At 40.9% G+C, this 19,027-nt stretch overlaps 1 protein-coding gene across 6 annotated transcripts in view; it reads left to right on the forward strand.

The window, feature by feature from the left end:
- sorl1 (sortilin-related receptor, L(DLR class) A repeats containing) overlaps positions 1-19,027 on the forward strand; it is a 177,394-nt gene that overhangs the window by 133,224 nt on the left and 25,143 nt on the right. For 5 of the 6 annotated variants that reach the window (XM_032590816.1, XM_032590814.1, XM_032590815.1 and 2 more), the window contains exons 37-42: positions 4,879-4,983; positions 5,076-5,142; positions 7,593-7,669; positions 7,764-7,854; positions 8,943-9,130; positions 9,604-9,723. In XM_032590816.1, the coding sequence (XP_032446707.1) occupies positions 4,879-4,983; positions 5,076-5,142; positions 7,593-7,669; positions 7,764-7,854; positions 8,943-9,130; positions 9,604-9,723 (648 nt within the window). Of the gene's footprint in view, positions 1-4,878; positions 4,984-5,075; positions 5,143-7,592; positions 7,670-7,763; positions 7,855-8,942; positions 9,131-9,603; positions 9,724-13,252; positions 14,083-19,027 lie in introns of those variants that run through there. The other variant, XM_032590818.1, reaches the window with a different exon arrangement.

A 19,027-nucleotide genomic window follows, 5' to 3' on the forward strand; every position in this document is an offset into this window, starting at 1 on the left:
CTTCCAAGTATCCATCAGTGACAAACCATTTACCAGACGTGGTATCCTTTCCACCATAAACAGTCTCTTCGATCCTCTCTGCTTTGTTGCTCCTGTAAGCATTTATGGCAAGTTGTTGCTGAGGGAGCTCAGCATGGATGGAACGGAATGGGACAGCCCACTCCCTCAAGACAAAGCTGAGGTTTGGGAGGCATGGAGAGATTCGCTACAGCAATTGCAACATCTTTACATTCCTCAAGCTTATACTACTACTTCTTGCTCCAATGCCAGTTGGAAAGAGCCATGTGTGTTTTCAGACGCTTCGACCAAAGCAATCAGTGCCGTAGTATACCTGAAGATTACAGATGAAAACGGCCAGATAGATGTGGGTTGTCTTTGGAAAAGCTAAACTTGCTCCTCCAACTGAACCAACCAAAACCAGATTAGAACTCTGTGAGGCAGTGCTAGCTGTAGAAATGGCCAAACTAATCGTTCAAGAGATTGAAATTCAAGTTGATGCTGTTACCAACAGTAAAGTGGTGCTGGGTTATATTCATAATCAGTCAAAACGCTTTTATGTCTATGTCCACAACAGGATACAGAGAATATGCCAGTCTACAGAACCAAACTAATGGAAGTATGTGTCTACGGAGCATAATCCAGCTGACTATGCTTCTAGGTCAGGCTAAGCCTCAAAGCTCACTAAGATCAGCTGGCTCACAGGTCCAGCGTTCTTACTCAAATCACAGACGACCATTGAACAGCAAGAGACCTTTGAGCTCATCGATCCAGATTGCGATGTGGAAATTCGGCCACAAGTAACAAGCCTTGTCACAAGTCTAAAGGTCAACCAACTGGATCCTCAGAGGTTTACAAAATTCTCTTCTTGGAAGTCTTTACAAAGAGCAGTTACAACACTCATTCATGTTAAGGATTCTTTCAAGAAGGAAAGAAGGACCACAGAATGTAGTGGTTGGCATTGGTGTCCAAAACCTGTCACCACTGATGAGTTGTTGAAGGCCACAACAGCGATTATTCTTGCTGTGCAGCAAGTCTCCTTCTCTGAAGAGCTGGACATTCTCTCAAAGGGAGATCATATTCCCAAAGGAAGCCTACTGATTGAGCCAAATCCGACTGTAGATTCCGAAGGCCTGCTACACATGCATTCCACATCGAAGTCATTGACTCCTTAGACCAGGGGTCACCAACCTTTTTGAGACTGGGAGCTACTTCACGGGTCCAGAGTAACACGAAGGGCTACTTGTTTGATACAGACATAAATTTTCTTGGCTCAGTCTTTATAACAATAACATACAGTATATGTGTATATGATTACATGCTGCCTTATCATATTAATGTTAGGGACTACTCACAATAGTTATCAGTAAGGACAGCTATGGTTAATTGCTATTATGTGATCAGAAGTTCTTAGTTCACAGAATTTTAAGTTTGATTCCCTTTTGGAGCTTTTCTGTGTGATTCTAAATTGAACACAAGTGATTGAGAGTATGGATTGATGCAGCTGCAGCTGTACAGCTGTATGTACTGAGTACCTTGAGATTTTCCTTTGAATAAAAAAAGAAAAGAATAGTTATTGTTTTATTATCTAACCCTCTTTACTATTAGCAAAATTGTAGAGAAAAAAAAAAATCTTTTGTGTCAAAAAAATTGTACACACAGCTGTGTCAGTCTGTGAGGGGTGAGGTGGGGCACGCCAAAGTCTATATCTGATTGGTCGGTTTTCTTTTGTTTATTTCACAGGTTGGCGTTTTTATGTAAGCTAAACATGAATGAGTGGAGTTTGAAACTCCCGTAGTTCCAAGATCCCGCCTGAGCTTTTTACAGTGTGAGCGGTTCTGGCCGGTGCCGGTTTATCAGCCTTTTTGTGGTTTCGTGAACTGAACAGCTGACGGGTCACCCGCTGGCTGACACCAGCAGATGTTGAAAAAAAAAAGGTCAGACAGATCGGAAGGTAACACAAAACTATCACTGAAACTGACCTGCAAGAGCACAACAACCTCCCCAATGCGCAAAAATCAACACAAACCAAAATCACAAGAGCAGCGGACATTTTTTTTCAGACGATGCTAAATAATAAAGACATGGAAGCACAGCCTACCCTTGTGGTTCACGGAAAGAGGAGAGTGTTGATTTCAGGTTCAGGTGGTGTTAGACGTCCAGAGGACGAGAAGGTGAAGCAACAATATTTGCTTAATTTCTACTCTACTTTGGCTAGATTAAATTCGACTAGATTAAATTGTTTAACCCGTAGTCTAAGTGCGACGCTCAGGAAGAGCGGCAGATGTCAGCCGACAGGTGACGCATCAGCTTTCCAGTTTGAGAAACATCAAAGAAGCTCATAAACTGACAACCTGACAGAACCGCACACGGTAAAAAGCTCCGCCGGGATCCAAACGACCGCTCTTAGAACTAAGGGAGGTTCAAACTCCTGTCATTCATTTTTAGCTTACAGAAAAAGCGCCAAATCAACAAAAGTAAACTGGCCAAAAAGTTTATCAGGCTTATTACAGAAGTTATTATGCTTTTAAAGAATGAGGACTAACAGGTTTATGAGTTTGTTTTAAGTATTGATATGTGGCATCTTGGCAGACACCAGGCAGGGAGTGTTCTGCCCTTTAATTTATTGTAAAATAGGTTCTTAGTTTTAATTTTTGTGTTAGAATAATAAAGGTTTTATTTTGAAGGTCAAGGTAGGTCTGGGACAGAAAGTCAGCCATTTCGTTAGGTTTTTTTTTACTCAGTCACACATGAGGAGGTCAATCTGTCACAATCAGCCTTTTGTTTACGCCATCGGCATCACCGTCTGTAAGTTTTCATTTAATATTCAAGAGTAGATTTTATTCAATATCTTATTTAAGAATGTGTCCTTTGTTCTAACTCTTTTCTACTCATAATAAATGCGGCTATTTTATTTATGTTACAGTTTACTCCATGTTATGCGAGTACTTGGGTCACCAGAATAAAGTGGAAGTAAAGAACCTGCATCCTGACTCAAGCGTTCATTCTATTGGAGTTAGACTTACTGCTAAATTGTGTTAATAAACACACAAGGAGAGCAGAATAGATATGTTCTTGGAGGTGGCATCAACTGGAATATTGTTTTCTTTACTCTGGTATTACCTTTTTGCTCTTCTTTTACACAGAAAGTAGTCCAGTTAAAGGAAGTGTTTGGTGTCTGTTGTTGCTCCATGCTTGCTTGCTATAAGTTTTTGCTCCAAAGTGAAAGACAAATGCAAATGATGTTCACTATGGATCCATTCATAACAAAGACTGAATGTAGTACGCCAATGACTGGATGCTACCTGTTGGGTTTCCTCATATAAAATAACTGCATGGAATGAGTGTGAATAATAATCTGAAGGGCTGAAACCTCCCTTTTGAAGTTTTTATTTCAAGGTTTCACAAATCCCAAATTTGGTTTTATAAATTATGCTACTAGTTGAGAATAATCTAGTCCAGTATTAAAGAGTCTAGTTGTTTTAGTTTTGGAATTAGAGCTGTTCTAGTGTGATCCAGATTCAAAAACGTGGTGAAACCTCCCTTTTTTGAAGTTTCACAAGTGAGATAAAAGTTTCACAATTCACAAAAATGGTTTTAAATTTTCTGTTAGTTGAGAGTAATCCAGTCCAGGTTTAAAGAGTCTACGTGTGGTAGTTTTTTTTAACTAGAGTAGATGAAAGCTGCTGGAGGTAGTGAAAAATTTGGTGGAATTGTCCTTTAGCCATTTCCCAAATTGGAAGCTGCAATCAGAAACCAACTTCAACTTTGTCTCAAAAGGCCCTTTCAGTAATTCCCATTTACTTTAGTAAATGAAGCCGGTATGGCAGAACCAAACAAGGACACTATGCACAAAATGCTTTTTGCAGTTCATCTTCAAACTCAGAGTTTTGATAGTCCTGTTGGCCAACTTGGTGCAAACAGCTGTGGACTTTGGTACTTTTTTCATGCATGAGATCTATCATCAGTGTAGAGACAGGAGCTTCAAAAATGAATCAGCTTATTTTTCAGACACCGCAGAGGACCAATCAGAGAAACTAACAACAAAGGAATTAGCAGGAAAGTAACAGAAAAAACTGCTGAGACAACCAATTTAAAACATCTCACAGTTCAGTTTCCTGTTTAGGATAAAACTTCCTGTTAGTTCAAAAAATGCATTTCAATAAATTCTAAATATAATTAGTGAATTTTCCTAAGTGAGTTTTGCAATCTGTATGAACTAATTATTCATTTATTTCCTATGAGATATGTTACTGGTTTTAAGCCTAAATATTTTACAACAGGTTATTTGTCCTTTGAAGTCTGAATTTTCAATTCAGAATCTGAAAAATCTCAGTAAATCTGACTTTAAAAGTTTGATTTTTTTTTCTACACTATTGGTTAGACTCTTATATCCAGAAATTAGCCACAAATCTAAACTTAGAATGTTCAAAATGTTGAGATGCATGGACAGTAATTATCAAGGTCCACTGGATGATTTTGATATTATTACCTCTGAAGGTAATAATATCAATATTATTACCTTTGAAGGTAATAATATCAAAATTATTATTACAAGTTTCAAGATCCAAGTTTTGAGTTTCAAAATAGGAAGGGCCTTGACAGCCAACATTTTTGTTGGAGTCACATCCAAACTTCAGCATTTTCTTTTCACAGTGCAAGACACTAAATTCCATTCTACTGTAATTAGTGATTGTTTTTTTATTTTAAGCACTATAAACATTAAAGGCAAAAAATGTTCCCTAAGTATTTTGGGAAATTAGTAGTTAGGAACACCCCTTCTACCCCCAATCTTCCCATCCCAAAACAGGAAAATTACAAGATTGCTCCTACGTGTGGGTGAAATCTGAAGGCCCTAACTGGTCGCCTCCATGTTGACAGATTGATTACAGTGAGGACAAGGTTCCTGATTGGACATCACAAAGATCCACCAAGAACATCACTGAGGTGAAAGAGCTGCAGCCTGACACGCTGTACAGATTCAGGGTGAGCAACCGATTTGGCTTGTTCTAGTCAAAGAGGAAAAGATAACGTTGACATTATTCTTTCATTGTTTATGGATTTCCAAATTTTTCCAGGTGGCTGCAGTGACCAGTCGAGGTGTTGGAAACTGGACTGAGATTAAATCCATCACTCCCCAGAAAGGTATGCTGATATTCTCTGACAGGATCAGGTGAACTCAGTTCTTAGAGTTGTGTAACACTGCCATCTACTGGCCAAGACATTACAAACATTTTACCAGGTACACTGGAGCTTTTGGTTTTATTAAACTTTTACTGGATTCTGATTGGTGCACCATTCAACGACCGGATATCTAATCCAGATGTTTTAAATGAAATCAGATTAAAATGAAGTCAGTCTTTTCTCATTGAGTTCTGCACAAATTCACTACCTTACAAATTAAGACCAGACGTGAAATGTGGGGTGTTATCCAAGCACATTTAATTACATATTTAACTACTTAAAGACTTTTTAACAGTCAGTAACCAAAACTTCAACACATATCTTGTACTTTATTCAACTGAAAGGGTACAAAACAGCCCAGCGCTTTATAATTTAACTGTTTTTAACTTTAGCAAAAGCCATCCATCCATCCATCTTCTCTCACTTATGCGAGGTTGGGTTGTGGGGGTAGCAGCCTAAGAAGGCTGGGGAGACTTCCCTCTCCCCAGCAACTTGTTCGAGCTCCTCTGGGGGAATCCCAGGGCATTCCCGATCTTCCCTGGGGCTTCCTCCCAGTGAGACGTGGCCGGAACACCTCACCAGGAAGGCCTCCTATCTAGATGCCCGAGCCAACTCAACTGGCTCCTCTTGACGTGAAGGAGCAGCTGCTCTATTCTGAGTCCCTCCCGGATGGCCGAGCTTCTCATGCTATCTCTAAGGAAGAGCCCAGACACCCTATGGAGAAAACCTATTTTCTTCATAGGCTTGTATTCACAGCCTCGTTCTTTCGGTCATGACCCAAAGCTCATGACCATAGATGAGGATAGGAACTTAGATCGACCGGTAAATAGAGAGCTTCGCTTTTTGACTCAGCTCTCTCTTCACCATGACGGACTGGTACAGTGCCCACTTCACTGCAGACGCTGCACCAATCTGTCTGTCAAATCTCCCGCTCCCTTCTTTGTGAACACAATCCTGAGATACTTAAACTCCTCCACTTGTGGCATCCCCTTGTCTCCCCCAGGGCAGCCTTGGCGGAGTCCAACCCGCACCGAAAACGAGCTCGACTTACCGCCAGCAATGTGGTCCAGACTCTGACACCGGTCATAAAGGGACCTAATAGCTCAATTCAAGGGGCACCTAAGGGTGCACCGATTTATCGGTGTCGATTTCCTTAATTTCGGGAGATCGGTGATCAGCCGATTTTTACATTTGAAACCGATCTTATCCACCAATGTTATTAAACTCGGCAAAGGTTTAAAACTCAACCACTGTTCTTTTCTTTTATCCCGTGGGAGAAGTTTAGCTGACAAACCCGCCGACCAGGTCATGTTTGCACATTTACAGTTAACAATAGTCACCCCATTGTTACCAATTCAGCAACTTTCTTGATATATTGAGCAACATTTCAGACAAAAAACTGATAAGTTACCAATTCTTAACTTATCGGAATTGGTAAATTAGGCTTTTTAAAAGATTGGTAATCGGTGATTGGCCAGAAAACTGCAATTGGCTCAGCTTCCTCACTGGATGGCATGTTAGTGGGATTGAGGAAGTCTTCGAAGCCCCCCGGCCCACAACGTCCCGCGTTGAGGTCAGCAGCACACCATCCCCACAGTGTTGGTGCTGTACTGCTTCCCCTCCTGAGACGCCGGATGGTGGACCAGAATCGCCTCAAAGCCGTGCTGAAGTTTTTCTCCATGGCCTCATTTCAATTGCTGGTCATAAGGGGTCTTCAGGCTGCGCTTTGTCTAGTTCTTCACCTAAGATCTGTCTGCCTTGGGTGACCCTACCCAAGGCAGACTGGGTAGGGGCAAGAAACCCCACACAACATAGCTTGTAGGATCACTGGGACACTCGAACCCCTTCACCACGATAAGGTGGCAGCCCACAGGGCAAAAGCGCTAAGCAAAAATTACCTCTGCTATTAGTGTGTATGTGGATCTTTTAGTAATAAAAAACTGAACCAAACAAAGTGATTACTACCAGCTAATTCTTGATTAAACAATGGGTATAAATGTGTTTTTACATAAGATCAGGTTAATTTTCATTCATCTAAATGATCATTCAAAAACTGCTTTTTGTCTTTACTCAGGATCCCTTTGTCAGGTGCTAATAAAATAACAAGCAATCTCTGTGGGAACAAATACTTTTTCACAGCCTTGTATCTACAGCTGTGCTCATTCAAAGCTGATTGGTAATATTCTTGTTGTCCTTCATTATCAAAGTTAAATAAAAATCAACAGAAGTACAGTACATGATGTAATATTGTGATGTCTTTAGCTCCAATAAAATCTGCCTCCTTGTCCCATTTATGACTCCATACGATCCTTCTCAGGTCTGTGGGTAGACTATAAGCCAATGCTAACTCACACATCAGCAGAATCTGACTGATAATGGAGCGTGTCTGATGCATGCTTTGTCTGCTGCAGCTCTGCCTCCTCCTGTAGTGAAAGCTATCAATATCTCCTCTGACTCCATGTCATTCAGCCTCAGCTCCCAGTCTGAAGTAAGCGCTTCTCTTTATCACCTTCAGGTTTTGAACAAGCGAACTGTGTTCTGGGTACAGTGTTTCATGGACCTCATGTGTTTTTCTTTTCCAGACCAAATATTACATTGTAAACCTGCACTGGCAGTTTGACTCTCATGTGAAAGAGAGCCACATGTACAACATCACCCAGGGAGAGTTTAAAGGTAATCTTCCTCTGTGCTGTCTTTCTTTTTCGTTGTGAGGGAAATTAGCACGTCTTGTACAAAACAGTCTTCAGATAAATTCAACTTCTATTGCAAAAACTTATGCTAAATAAATCACTGTATTTGCCGATAAATTTATTTAATAAATAAATTAAATACATTTATCAGCAAATATAATGATTGATTTTAAGTATTAGATTTTGTAACTGTACTTTAAAACTTCCAGCAGCTGCTATTGTAGTGCCGCTGCTAGAAGAGCAGCAGTATATACTTCTGTTGCACACTGTATCATTATAACACATATGCATTATAACATTAGCTACTTCAGTTAAAGTGAGTAGGCCATCTGTACGGCTAATCACCACCCAATAATTGTATTCAAGAATATTTTCAAATGTATATTTAAGAATGCCCTACTGAAACCAAGAGTTAAAATTGGAGTTAGGTAACTGCCCACTACTGGCAGAGTGATCTATGCTAAAGAGATAGCTCTTTACAGCTAAACAGAGTTGTTCAGAGTTACTTTCCCTGTTAGGCAGATGGACAGGAAAAGAGGGAATGTCAAAAGATGCCGTATACTAGCTGTGTTAACGCTATAATAATAATGCTACACTGATGTTTCAGAGCAACTTAAAAAGGTCAGTAAAACTGATTAAAATAGTGTGATATGAAACGAAGAGCAAATGGAAAAACACTGCCTACTGTCAAGTACAGTGGAGTATCCATAATTCTCTGGGGCTGGTTTCTCCTCTAGATGTCCTTGGACTTTGTTAAAAATGTGGCTAAATTAGAGAAGTTCTCCTTACAAAAATTAACCGTCTTCCATGGCTGTGTCAGTCCCCATAGAGAAATAGATAAACCATTTGGTCAATGATGTCTCTATCTATATTCTCCAACCTTATGAAATATTACAGGAAAAGAGCTGTCCTATTTCTTACATTTCTTACACAGAACTGTTGTGATTCTACTCCAGTTTATAGTGTGATGTGATGCTGCTCCAATAACAGATCAATTTCCCACATCTTTACCAGGAGTGTCAATAAATGTTGCCAGTACAGTACGTCTGAAACAGTCTGCTATGTTGGCAGCCACAAACCTGACAGCGGGGACGGTGTATGAGGTGGCTGTTTGGGCTCACACCAGTATAGGAGACAGCCCCACCGCTTTGTCACACTACCAGACCCGTGGCACCCAGCCAGAGCGCCCTCTCCTCAAAGCCAAGGCTCTTAACCAGACAGCGGTGGAATGCAGCATCAGCATTGACTCCGCTCCACTGGTACACTGTGTCTCTTTTTCTGTCTCTCTCACTTGTGTATTTCTCTGACTACCTCTCTCTCTGTCGCTATCTCTCTATATTTCTCTCTCTCTCTCTATTTCTGTCTCACTATATATCTCTCTCTGTCTATCAATCTTTCTTTTTCTGTCTTTCTCCCTGTCCTTGTTTAACCAAACCATCTGTACTAAATCCAAAGTGTTCATTACCACATTCCAAGCCTGAAGCCACAATCTGTAATTCAATACTCCGGTCATGAAGGTATGAAGAAGAAAAAAACTGACAAGTGTGCATTTCTATCCCACATTGAATCACTATCCTAAAGAGAATAATTGGTTTATTACTATTTCTTTTTAAAAACATACTTGTAAACTATAGTTGGAAACATTCTTGATCCAAACCAGTACTATTAGATCACCTCAGTAACATGAAGGGACAACTATGTCTTATTTCTTTGTGCGTGCGCGTGTGTGCAGGTTTATGGTGTGTTTTATGCCACCTCTTTCCTGGATCTGTACCGCAGTCCTCATCAGGTCCAAAGCACATCCCTGAGCCTCTCTGTGACTGTTGACAGCGATGAGCAGTATCTCTTCCTGGTGAGTCGGTCCTGGAAACTCTTTGTAAAATTCCTCTCGGATGTTACTTGATAAAAGAAATATTCAGGCTTGCTGAACCCCTTGTTTTTCTTTCATTTTGTGTTACATTTTGAATTATGGGTAATCCACAATATTAAGCCCTACTAATAAAAGCTATCAACAGTCAAGTCAGACAACATATCCAGATGTGTTGACTCCTTGAAGTCTGGAGTAAAGTGACATATTTTAGTCGATACCCAGTTTTCACACTTGCTATATAATCAAATTTGTTCTTGCTGAAAAGACTGTGACATATGTTAGATAAGAAGAGGCTCATCCAAAAGGAAATTAGGCACATATGTTGTTTATTCCGTGTTGAGCCTCCCTAATTCAGAAACAAACGGACTCACTGTCACGTAGTGCTGCAGGTGGTGGTTGAAGTGTGCCAAGGAGTGTCAGAGTGAAGAATTAATTTTAAATTTGTTTAGGTTGCATTTCTAAAATAGTCATTCGAAAAATGGGGATATTAAAAAGAAGCTGCACAACTTGGCTAACAACCCTGGTGAGAATCTAGTGTTCTCTAGTCTTTTATCCTTTTATTTTACCTTTATTCATTTACCAGCTAGAGTGAAATGGGACTGAGGTTTTTTAGAGACCAAATAGAGGAAAATCTGTAATTTTTGTTCTAAAATATATACCTGCACTTGTAAGGTTCTGCAAAGGAGGTGTTCACAGGACTTAGTGAGCTGATGTAATTGACTCATTGACAGTAAATATAGTTCCAACTAGAGAGCTGTCAGCTGAAACAATAGAAAGGATTGGAAAATGTCTACAAGATGGTAGTTCAACAAAGAGAATGCAAGAAATGTTCATTAGTAGAGCTGGATGATGTGGCAGAAAATCTCATTAATTTCAGATATTTAAAACAAAAAACTAATCAATAATTATCGATATCCACTGATATGAAACATGTCATATCAGTGGATATCGATAATTATGAAACATGTCATATCAGTGGATATCGATAATTATTGATTAGTTTTTTGTTTTAAATATCTGAAATTCTGCCAAACTTGCATCATGGCCTTTTCTGTTTTAGCCAGTTTTCACTCAATGCTGTTCTTCTTTTATTTTTAAGCATTTATTAGGCACAGTGGCTAAACTTTAAACTGCTGCTGCTCAAGTTACTCAACAGGCCGTTGCTAGGTAACCACAGAGTGAGTGAGTTGATGCCATTAACGTAGCTTAGCTCACTATGAGAGGTTGAGCAGCTAACGTCTTTCCTCTGCCTTCTTCTGTCTTCCAGAATTCTGTGCTGTTCTGGATTATAGTACAGTAAATATTCTATAAGACTGATTATCTATTGATACTGATCACGTGTCAATGGGCTCTTTGCACCTGCTGGGCTGATGTCACAACCGCATGCGCAAATGCGGCTCTTTTTTTCCGCTTTGAGTTACCATGACAGCTAGAAAAGACAAAGTCTTATTTCAGACAAAAATAAAACAATACTATGAACATTGCTGTCTTCCTAATATAATGGATTTCATGGATTTCCAAGGGATCCTGAATTAAGAAGACGGTGGTTTGTAAATATGCGTCGCTACCAGTTAAAGCTAACGCCGCACAGCAAGGTTTACAGCCTTCACTTCACTCCGGATCAACTTCTTCAGCCTAAAGAAGAAGGTAAAAGAGCCTCCTGTGCTATTTTCATGGAATCACTTCTGTATTCAGCCTGAAAGAGCGAGTTTATGGGAACGAGAGAGCAGACCAGAGCCAGACAGCCGAGCTACTGATCCGCCTGTACATACTGCTGTAAACACCGTGCTGCTTCACAAGAAGCATGCAAAACTAATAAAGCGAAATAACACGGAGACCTTAAGGAACACGGCCATATTTTTCTAAAAGCAACAACTCTGAACCTGAACCGTCAGCTGAACTAGAACTCCGACACCAGAGCTGCTCTACTGTTAAGCTATGGGCTTGTTGTTCCTCAGGCTTCAGAAGCAAAAAGCCTGAACCGTAAAATCCCCCGTTACTTGGTCTCTGACACTAACGACAATAAACGCACGTAATATACTTGAAAATATGGTAAAAACATTGTCCGTTAGAATGGATGAAAAATATTTAGATACTTAAATAGCACATTTTTACAAGAAAAATGTCTAGCATAAGCTAAAGCTAATGTTAGCCACAAAGTTTAAAGAAAGTAAAACTCACCTTCATATCTGTGTATAACGAGGCGAACATCTTAAAACCTTTCTCCAGCTTACTTGTGGGGGCTTCAGATCGATGTACATCATTAATTGTTACCTTGGACAAGCCCTGAAAACACCCAGTGTAAAGAGTCATTTTCAATAGATCGGAAAAGATTGAGCCGCTTTTCCCCGAACGCGGAAGCTGAGGTGCAAAGAGCCCATTGCAATATTGTCATGGTTGTTATTGATTTCTTGTCCAGCCATACTAGCTAGTTAATGTTTGTGACATAGGGTTGCTGATGAAGAAGTCATTATCTTGGATGATGACACATTTATCCCCTCTGCAGAGGGTTGAAGTTTTACCTTAGGAAAGAGATGGACCCAGCCACATGACCAACAGATCATCTGAATCAAACTAGACATTCATGTTGCAAATTAAAGCAAAGGCTGATATTTAAGATGCTATACAAGAATGTTGCATAACAACATGAAGAGTTCTTTCATTTGATGAAGAATTTTTTCATTTGTAAAGTCTGTGCCTCAGACAATTCAAGCTGTTAAGAAAGCCAGAGCAGATGGAGCACAGCAATAATTCTTTTTGTAATTTGATTTCTGAATGTTTTCCATAAATAATTATTGATTCTATAACTGTTTCCTCTAATTAATTCAACCAGGATTGACCATTAATTACAGAAATGTCTTTTCTGATTTTTTTTTTACTTTTTTTTGTCTGACGTGTAATGTTTCACAAGAATCAACACAGCTCCTGTAAAAATTAGCAACAAATAAAGTAAAAATGAGTAAAAATTATTTTAAAAAATCTGAGACCATCTAAAAAAAGGAACAAATCTGCTAGGAATACTAAAAAAAATGTGCAAAGGAGCTGTAGCAGAAATGTGGTTACCTTTGAACTAAAACTTTTTTGAAACATTTAATTCAAGATCGAGAGTCTTCTTGGTTCTGCCATGCAAATGTTCTCAAATCTATTAGTTTGTGATGAGGTCTTTCATACACAGCATTAATTCGGTGATCCCTCTGATTTTATGGTGAATTTTAGTTCTAGGTTTTGGCTGGGCCATTCTGAAAATGTAGCTCTATTTAAGCCTGACTGACTGCCAGAGACCAAGTACACAACGCTGCAGCAAACAGAAAGGGACAGACCACATGGGAGACTAATACCATATTTGGAAATGGGACCATGGCACTCCGTTAAAGAAGGGGGCACTATTTCCTATATTATCTGCGGTCTCCCGTTTTTAGTTTCTTTTGAAATCTGTGATGTCTTCACCTTTAGGAAGGAGATCCACTCCCAGCGGGTATTTGAATTTCTCTCTTTTATTTACTTCCCACAGCTCACAGTTCTTAAATGGGCTTTTTGCATGTCACATCCGAATGCTTCCGCTTTGAGTGACCATGACAGCAAGGAAAGACAAAATCGTATTTGAAAAGCAATTTAACTGTTCAATGGTGCACAGCGTCTTCCAATGGATTTCCAGGCGATCCTGAAAATCGCCTGGAAATACAAAATCAAATACAAAATTGTATTTGAAAAGCAATTTAAGCAATACCATGAACACTGTTCAACGGTGCACAGCGTCGTCCAATGGATTTTCAGGCGATCCTGAATTAAGAAGCCGATGCCTTGTCAATATCAAATTCAAGCTAATGCAGCACAGTGAAGTGAAGTTTGCAGCCTTCACTTCACTCCTGATCAGCTTCTTCAGCCTTTAGGTGGGTGGGAGAAGAATGGTAAATAAAGGAGCCGTCCCTGTGTTATTTCAATGGAACAACTTCTGTGTTCAGCCTGAAAAAGCCAGTGTATGGGAATGAGTTAGCAGACAAGAGCCAGACAGCCGAGCAACTGATCCACCTGTAGAATGCACTTCTGTAGATTCCGATTATTGCTCTGTCCCAGAACCAGCTGGCCTGGACATGGCCATAAATGAAAACGGGAAATTAAAAGAACTAAAAGCCCTACAAACCAGATCGAAGATCTGAAAATCCAATCTACCTTTGGATTACAAAAGTTTGCAGGGTCCGATGATGACATCCGGTTCTACACAAGGTAAGCTTGTACACCGCAAATTGTTTTCTTTTTAAAATTTGGGTTACTCACCCCACCTCTGGTTTCTTAATTGAATAAAGGACAATTATGTCTTAACTCAAAAATACAATAAACATCTTTTCACAGGAACAGGGGTTGAAATTGAAAGAGAATCTCCAGATTGACTGCTACCAAACTGTCCACCTGAGGGGAACAAACCAGCTGTAAGGGGAGGATCCGGAAAAGTAGGTAAAGAAACTGGGGGACGACCACCACAAAGTGGCTGAGCCAACTCAACTGTGTCCCTGGTAACACATGAGCTGGCTTCAAACGGTCCACCGAAATACTCTCCTGATTACCCCCCAATTCCACCAAAAAATCCTTAGGTACCCTCTCCAAAACACGGAATGGACCATCGTAAGGAGGCTGAAGTGGTGAGCGGTGTGAGTCATGGCGGATAAATACATACTCGGAAGTCCTTTGGCACAAACACCTGTGGAAGGCAGTGATGTGCTGCCAATGGGGCAAAAGATCTAGAATCCCCATTTAGAACTGTTCTACTCCCCTGGGAATCAACCGAACCCACTGGACCCGGAAGAAATTCCCCTGGTACCCTCAAAGGCTGGCCCAGCACCAACTCAGCTAAAGAAAACCGCAGGTGCTCTTTTTGAGCCGAACGTAGGCCCAACAAAACCCAAGGCAGGCGAACTATACAGCTATTATCCACCAACGAGGTCCACAATGCAGTCTTCATTGTGCGGTGGAACCTCGCACAAAGACCATTGGCCTGTGGATGGTATTCAGTAGTACGGTGGGTTTGAACCCCACGGCTCTCCACAACTCTGAAGTGAACTGGGGACCTCTGTTGGAGGTCAAGTCCAATGGCACACCAAACCGGGACATCCAGGAGGAGAAAATGCCCAAGTCACATCAACCAAAGTGGTTGATGACAGTGGAACTGCCTCCGGCCACCAAGTAGTTCTGTCCACCGTCGTCAGGAGATAGGTAAAACCTCTGGGAGGTGGAAGCGGCCCCACTAAGTCCACATGCACATGTTCAAACTTCCATTACGAAACAGGAAAGTGCTCCAGTGGAGCCTTTGCACCTTGGCACGCTGGCAAGCCAAACAGGAAGCCTTCCATGTTCGTACATCTTTACGGAGTCCCGGCCACACAAACTTTGCCCCTACCAGTTTAACAGAAGCTTTAACGCCCAGGTTTGAAAGGGAATAAATTGCATCAAAAACCCGCCGACGCCAACTAGTAGCGACCAAAGGCCGAGATTTTCCAGTCGAGACATCGCAAAAAAGGGTTGCGCCACACTCATGAAAGGAGACCTCCTCTAAATGCAAACTGGATTCTGCCGCTTTAAAGACCAGAATATCCTGGTCTGTCAGTTGGTCTGTGGCCATGGCGAGATAGTCCACACCTAAATGCACAGAAGCAACCTTTGCTCTGGACAGTCAGCCAGCTACCATATTATTCTTGTCAGCCACATGCTGAATGTCAGTGGTGAACTCTGAAATGGAAGACAAATGCCGTTGTTGCCGAGCCAACCACAGTTCAGAAACTTTTGCCATAGCAAAAGTGAGAGGCTTGTGGTCAACAAAAGCAGTAAAGTCCCTGCCCTCCAACATGAAGCGGAAATGGCGTGTTGCCAGAAAAAGGGCAAGCACTTCCCTATCAAAGGTGCTATATTTTTTTTCGGCATCCCGGAATTTCTTGATTAAAAAACGCGAGGGGTTGCCAGACACCATCCACCCATTGCCCACAAACTGCTCCAACTGCATAATCAGAGGCATCAGTTGTTAGAGCCACAGGAACTCAACAGCAGGCAGTCCAAATTAGCTGGGTTCATGATCTGGCCATGTTCACTAAGTCTAACAAACAGCTGACGAAGGTGCACCATGTGTTCTTCCGCAGAGGGACTAGCCACCAATATGTCGTCCAAATAGACGAACAAAAACGGCCTACCCTGCAGGACCGAATCCATAACCTGCTGGAAAGTCTGCACTGTGCCTGTAAGACCAAAGGGCATCCGTAAAAACTCATAAAGACCAAAAGGCGTGATAACTGTGGTTTTGGGTACATTCAAGGGATGCACTGGAACCTGATGGTAACATTGCATCAAGTCCACCTTAGAGAAAACGGTTGCTCCAGCCAGGTGGGCAAAATGTCCTGAATGTGAGGAATTGGGTACCTGTCATTACTGGTTGCGTTGTTAAGGCGCTGAAAATCCCCACCGCGTCGCCAACCCCCGTCTGCTTTGGGAATCATGTGCAACGTAGATGCCCATGGACTTTTGGAGCGCCGTACAATGCCAAGACGCTCCATGTTTGCAAACTCCTCTTTCTCTATCGCAAACTTAGCGGTGACTAAGTAGCGCGCTCGCACAAACACCGGTGGACCGACCGTAGGTACACAATGTTCCACCTCATGCTATCAGCCCGCTCCGCATTTGACAGTTGGTAGAGTTGAAGCAGATTCTCCTTGAGCGCGCTGTATTTGTTAGCGGTTTGTGGGTTCCTCAGCAGACCCATCAGACGGCGGGTGAAAACGGAATCCAACACAGCAACTACATGGAAGTACTTGGTCTCATCTGTGGTTATCCAACGGAGATGGAACTGGGCTTCCACATGCTGGAACCTAGGTTCTGAATCATGGTTCAGAACTCCAGAAGCTTGACAACGGCAGCAGAAACAGAAGCGGCGGTTGAAGTAACGACCGCCTGGCAAGAAACTGGGTCCGAAACCACAGCCTGCGGAGAAACGACGGCAGCGTCTGGTGTGTTCTCGTTAAAAAACATGTTAAGGTGTTCACAGATGTTCGGGGTCACCAATGTGGAGGTCAGCAGAAAAGACAAAAATATAATTTGAGTCTTGTTTTATTCTCATTGTCTTCCAATCCAAACCAAAAATAGAATGAAGTACAACCGTTGGTGTCTTCTAACCTCACCTTCTCCCCTTCACAATAAAAGTATACATTCGGGTGTGAAATATATACATAGTATACGCCACAACGAGACATACATCTTAAAACCTTTCTCCAGCTTGCTTGTTGGGGCTTTGGATCCTGCCTTATAGATACACGATGTACATCGTTAATTGTTAGCTTGGGCAAGCCTTGCAAGCACCTAATGTGAGGCCCTGTCTCAAGGCTCAGTTCTCACCCTACACCCCTCTGTGAAGTGTGGATTCAGTCAAGTGCACACAAGGGTTCGAGTGAGCTGGTTTACAAGCATGCAAAAATGTGAGAATTGGGACAGTATGCTCCAAAATGGCGGGACGGGTCACTGTTTTAGGCATTTGTGCTGCTAAAAAGTACAACTACAACAAAACAAATTACTTTAAATGTACAGTAAAATAATTTTTGCTTTCCTAAATCATTGTTGGATATATGTGTTTTGTTATGACTTGTTGAATACAAACTGCCAACAGTTTGAAAATTCTATGTAATCACACATGTTCATCAGAGTGAAACTAAAGCTATTTCAATACTTTACTTTTGAAAACTGATTTTATTCTATTTTTTGCTACAGACAGCTTGCTCAATGAACTTTGCCATATTTTCAAAATGTCAAAAATACACATTAAAATGTACTAATATTCAATTTAACAGTCTGCCATTTGACTAATTAGAGGCACGATTTTTTTAACTCTTAAAACCATCTCTTTTATACTGTTAAATGTTTGGTATAAAGTGGAGGTAATAACAAAGATCAAGTTAAGGACAATATGGCACATATATAAAAAATGCCTGATACTACATTTGAAAATAAAATACACTAATGGAACTAAAATGTCCTTTTAGAAGGACATTTTAGTTCCTTTTAGGACAAACTATGAATGTTGTGACTCTATAGATGAAAAATGTTAGAAGAAATTCATCAATTTTCGTTCCCTCCATTGACGAAACAATAGTTTAAAAATCATGATGAATATCTCTAAAGAAAATAAGAACCAAATAGCTTTCTATTCCACTCCAGCAAAAAAAACTTGACATATTAGTTTCATAATTATGTATAAAGTTTTCCCAATAATGACTTTCTGCAAAAGAAATTCAAATATAAATATAAAAGTAAATATAAATTCCTGTGCATTTTCTGGCTGAGAGTTTGAGACAATACACCTTTTTTTCAATTGCAACTTGATTAATGTTTTTAGAAAGATTTTCAAAAATGTATATTGTACAAGAAATCTATTCCATCTTTAAGTTTTAATACAACAAAATTTGGTCTTCAATCAGGGGATGAATAGTTAAATTATGATATATTTAATCCTCTGGCTAAGTTTTATTCACAAATACTGCTTTCTAAAAATCACCTCCATTTTTAAAGTGAAATCATTTTAATGGGAGACCACAGACAATATAAGAAATAGCACCCCCTCCATTTCCGAAGTGCATTGGTAATATTTCCAAATATGGTATTGGTCTGTTATGTGGTCTGTCCCTGCCCCTTACTGTTTGCTGCAGCGAGGTCCTCTTCCCAGAGACAATGCTTCAAGCACTGAATGATTAATCTTCTATTACTCACAACAATGTCACCTGTGACCTGCCAATGACCCATGTGAATCAATACACTTGACACCTGGCACTCAGGTTTATTGATTGCAGGTGTGGTTGTGTGAAGATGGTAGTTTCTGTGTTTACCACTGTTCCCCTATTTGCCCTCTATCCTCTGCGAGCGCAAGGTTGAGATCCATCCATCTATGCATCCATCCATCCATCTTTTTCCGCTTATCGGGGGTCGGGTCTTGGGGGGTAGCAGCCTAAGAAGGGAGGCCCAGACTCCCTTATTAGGTCCTCCGGGGAATCCCAAGGTGTTCCTTTCCCTCCTCCCGGTGGGACATGCCCAGAACACCTCACGAGGGAAGCATCCAGGAGGTTTTCTACGGAGAAAACCCATTTCGACCTCTTGTATCCGCAACCTTGTTCTTTCAGTCATGACCCAGAGCTCATGACCATAGATGAGGGTAGGAACATAGATCCACTGGTAAATCAATCAATCAAATTTTATTTGTATAGCACATTTCAGCAGCAAGGCATTTCAAAGTGCTTTACATCATTACAAACACAGAAACACT

This window comes from Xiphophorus hellerii, chromosome 18 (genome assembly GCF_003331165.1).
Source record: "Xiphophorus hellerii strain 12219 chromosome 18, Xiphophorus_hellerii-4.1, whole genome shotgun sequence".
Classification (NCBI taxonomy): Eukaryota; Metazoa; Chordata; class Actinopteri; order Cyprinodontiformes; family Poeciliidae; genus Xiphophorus; species Xiphophorus hellerii.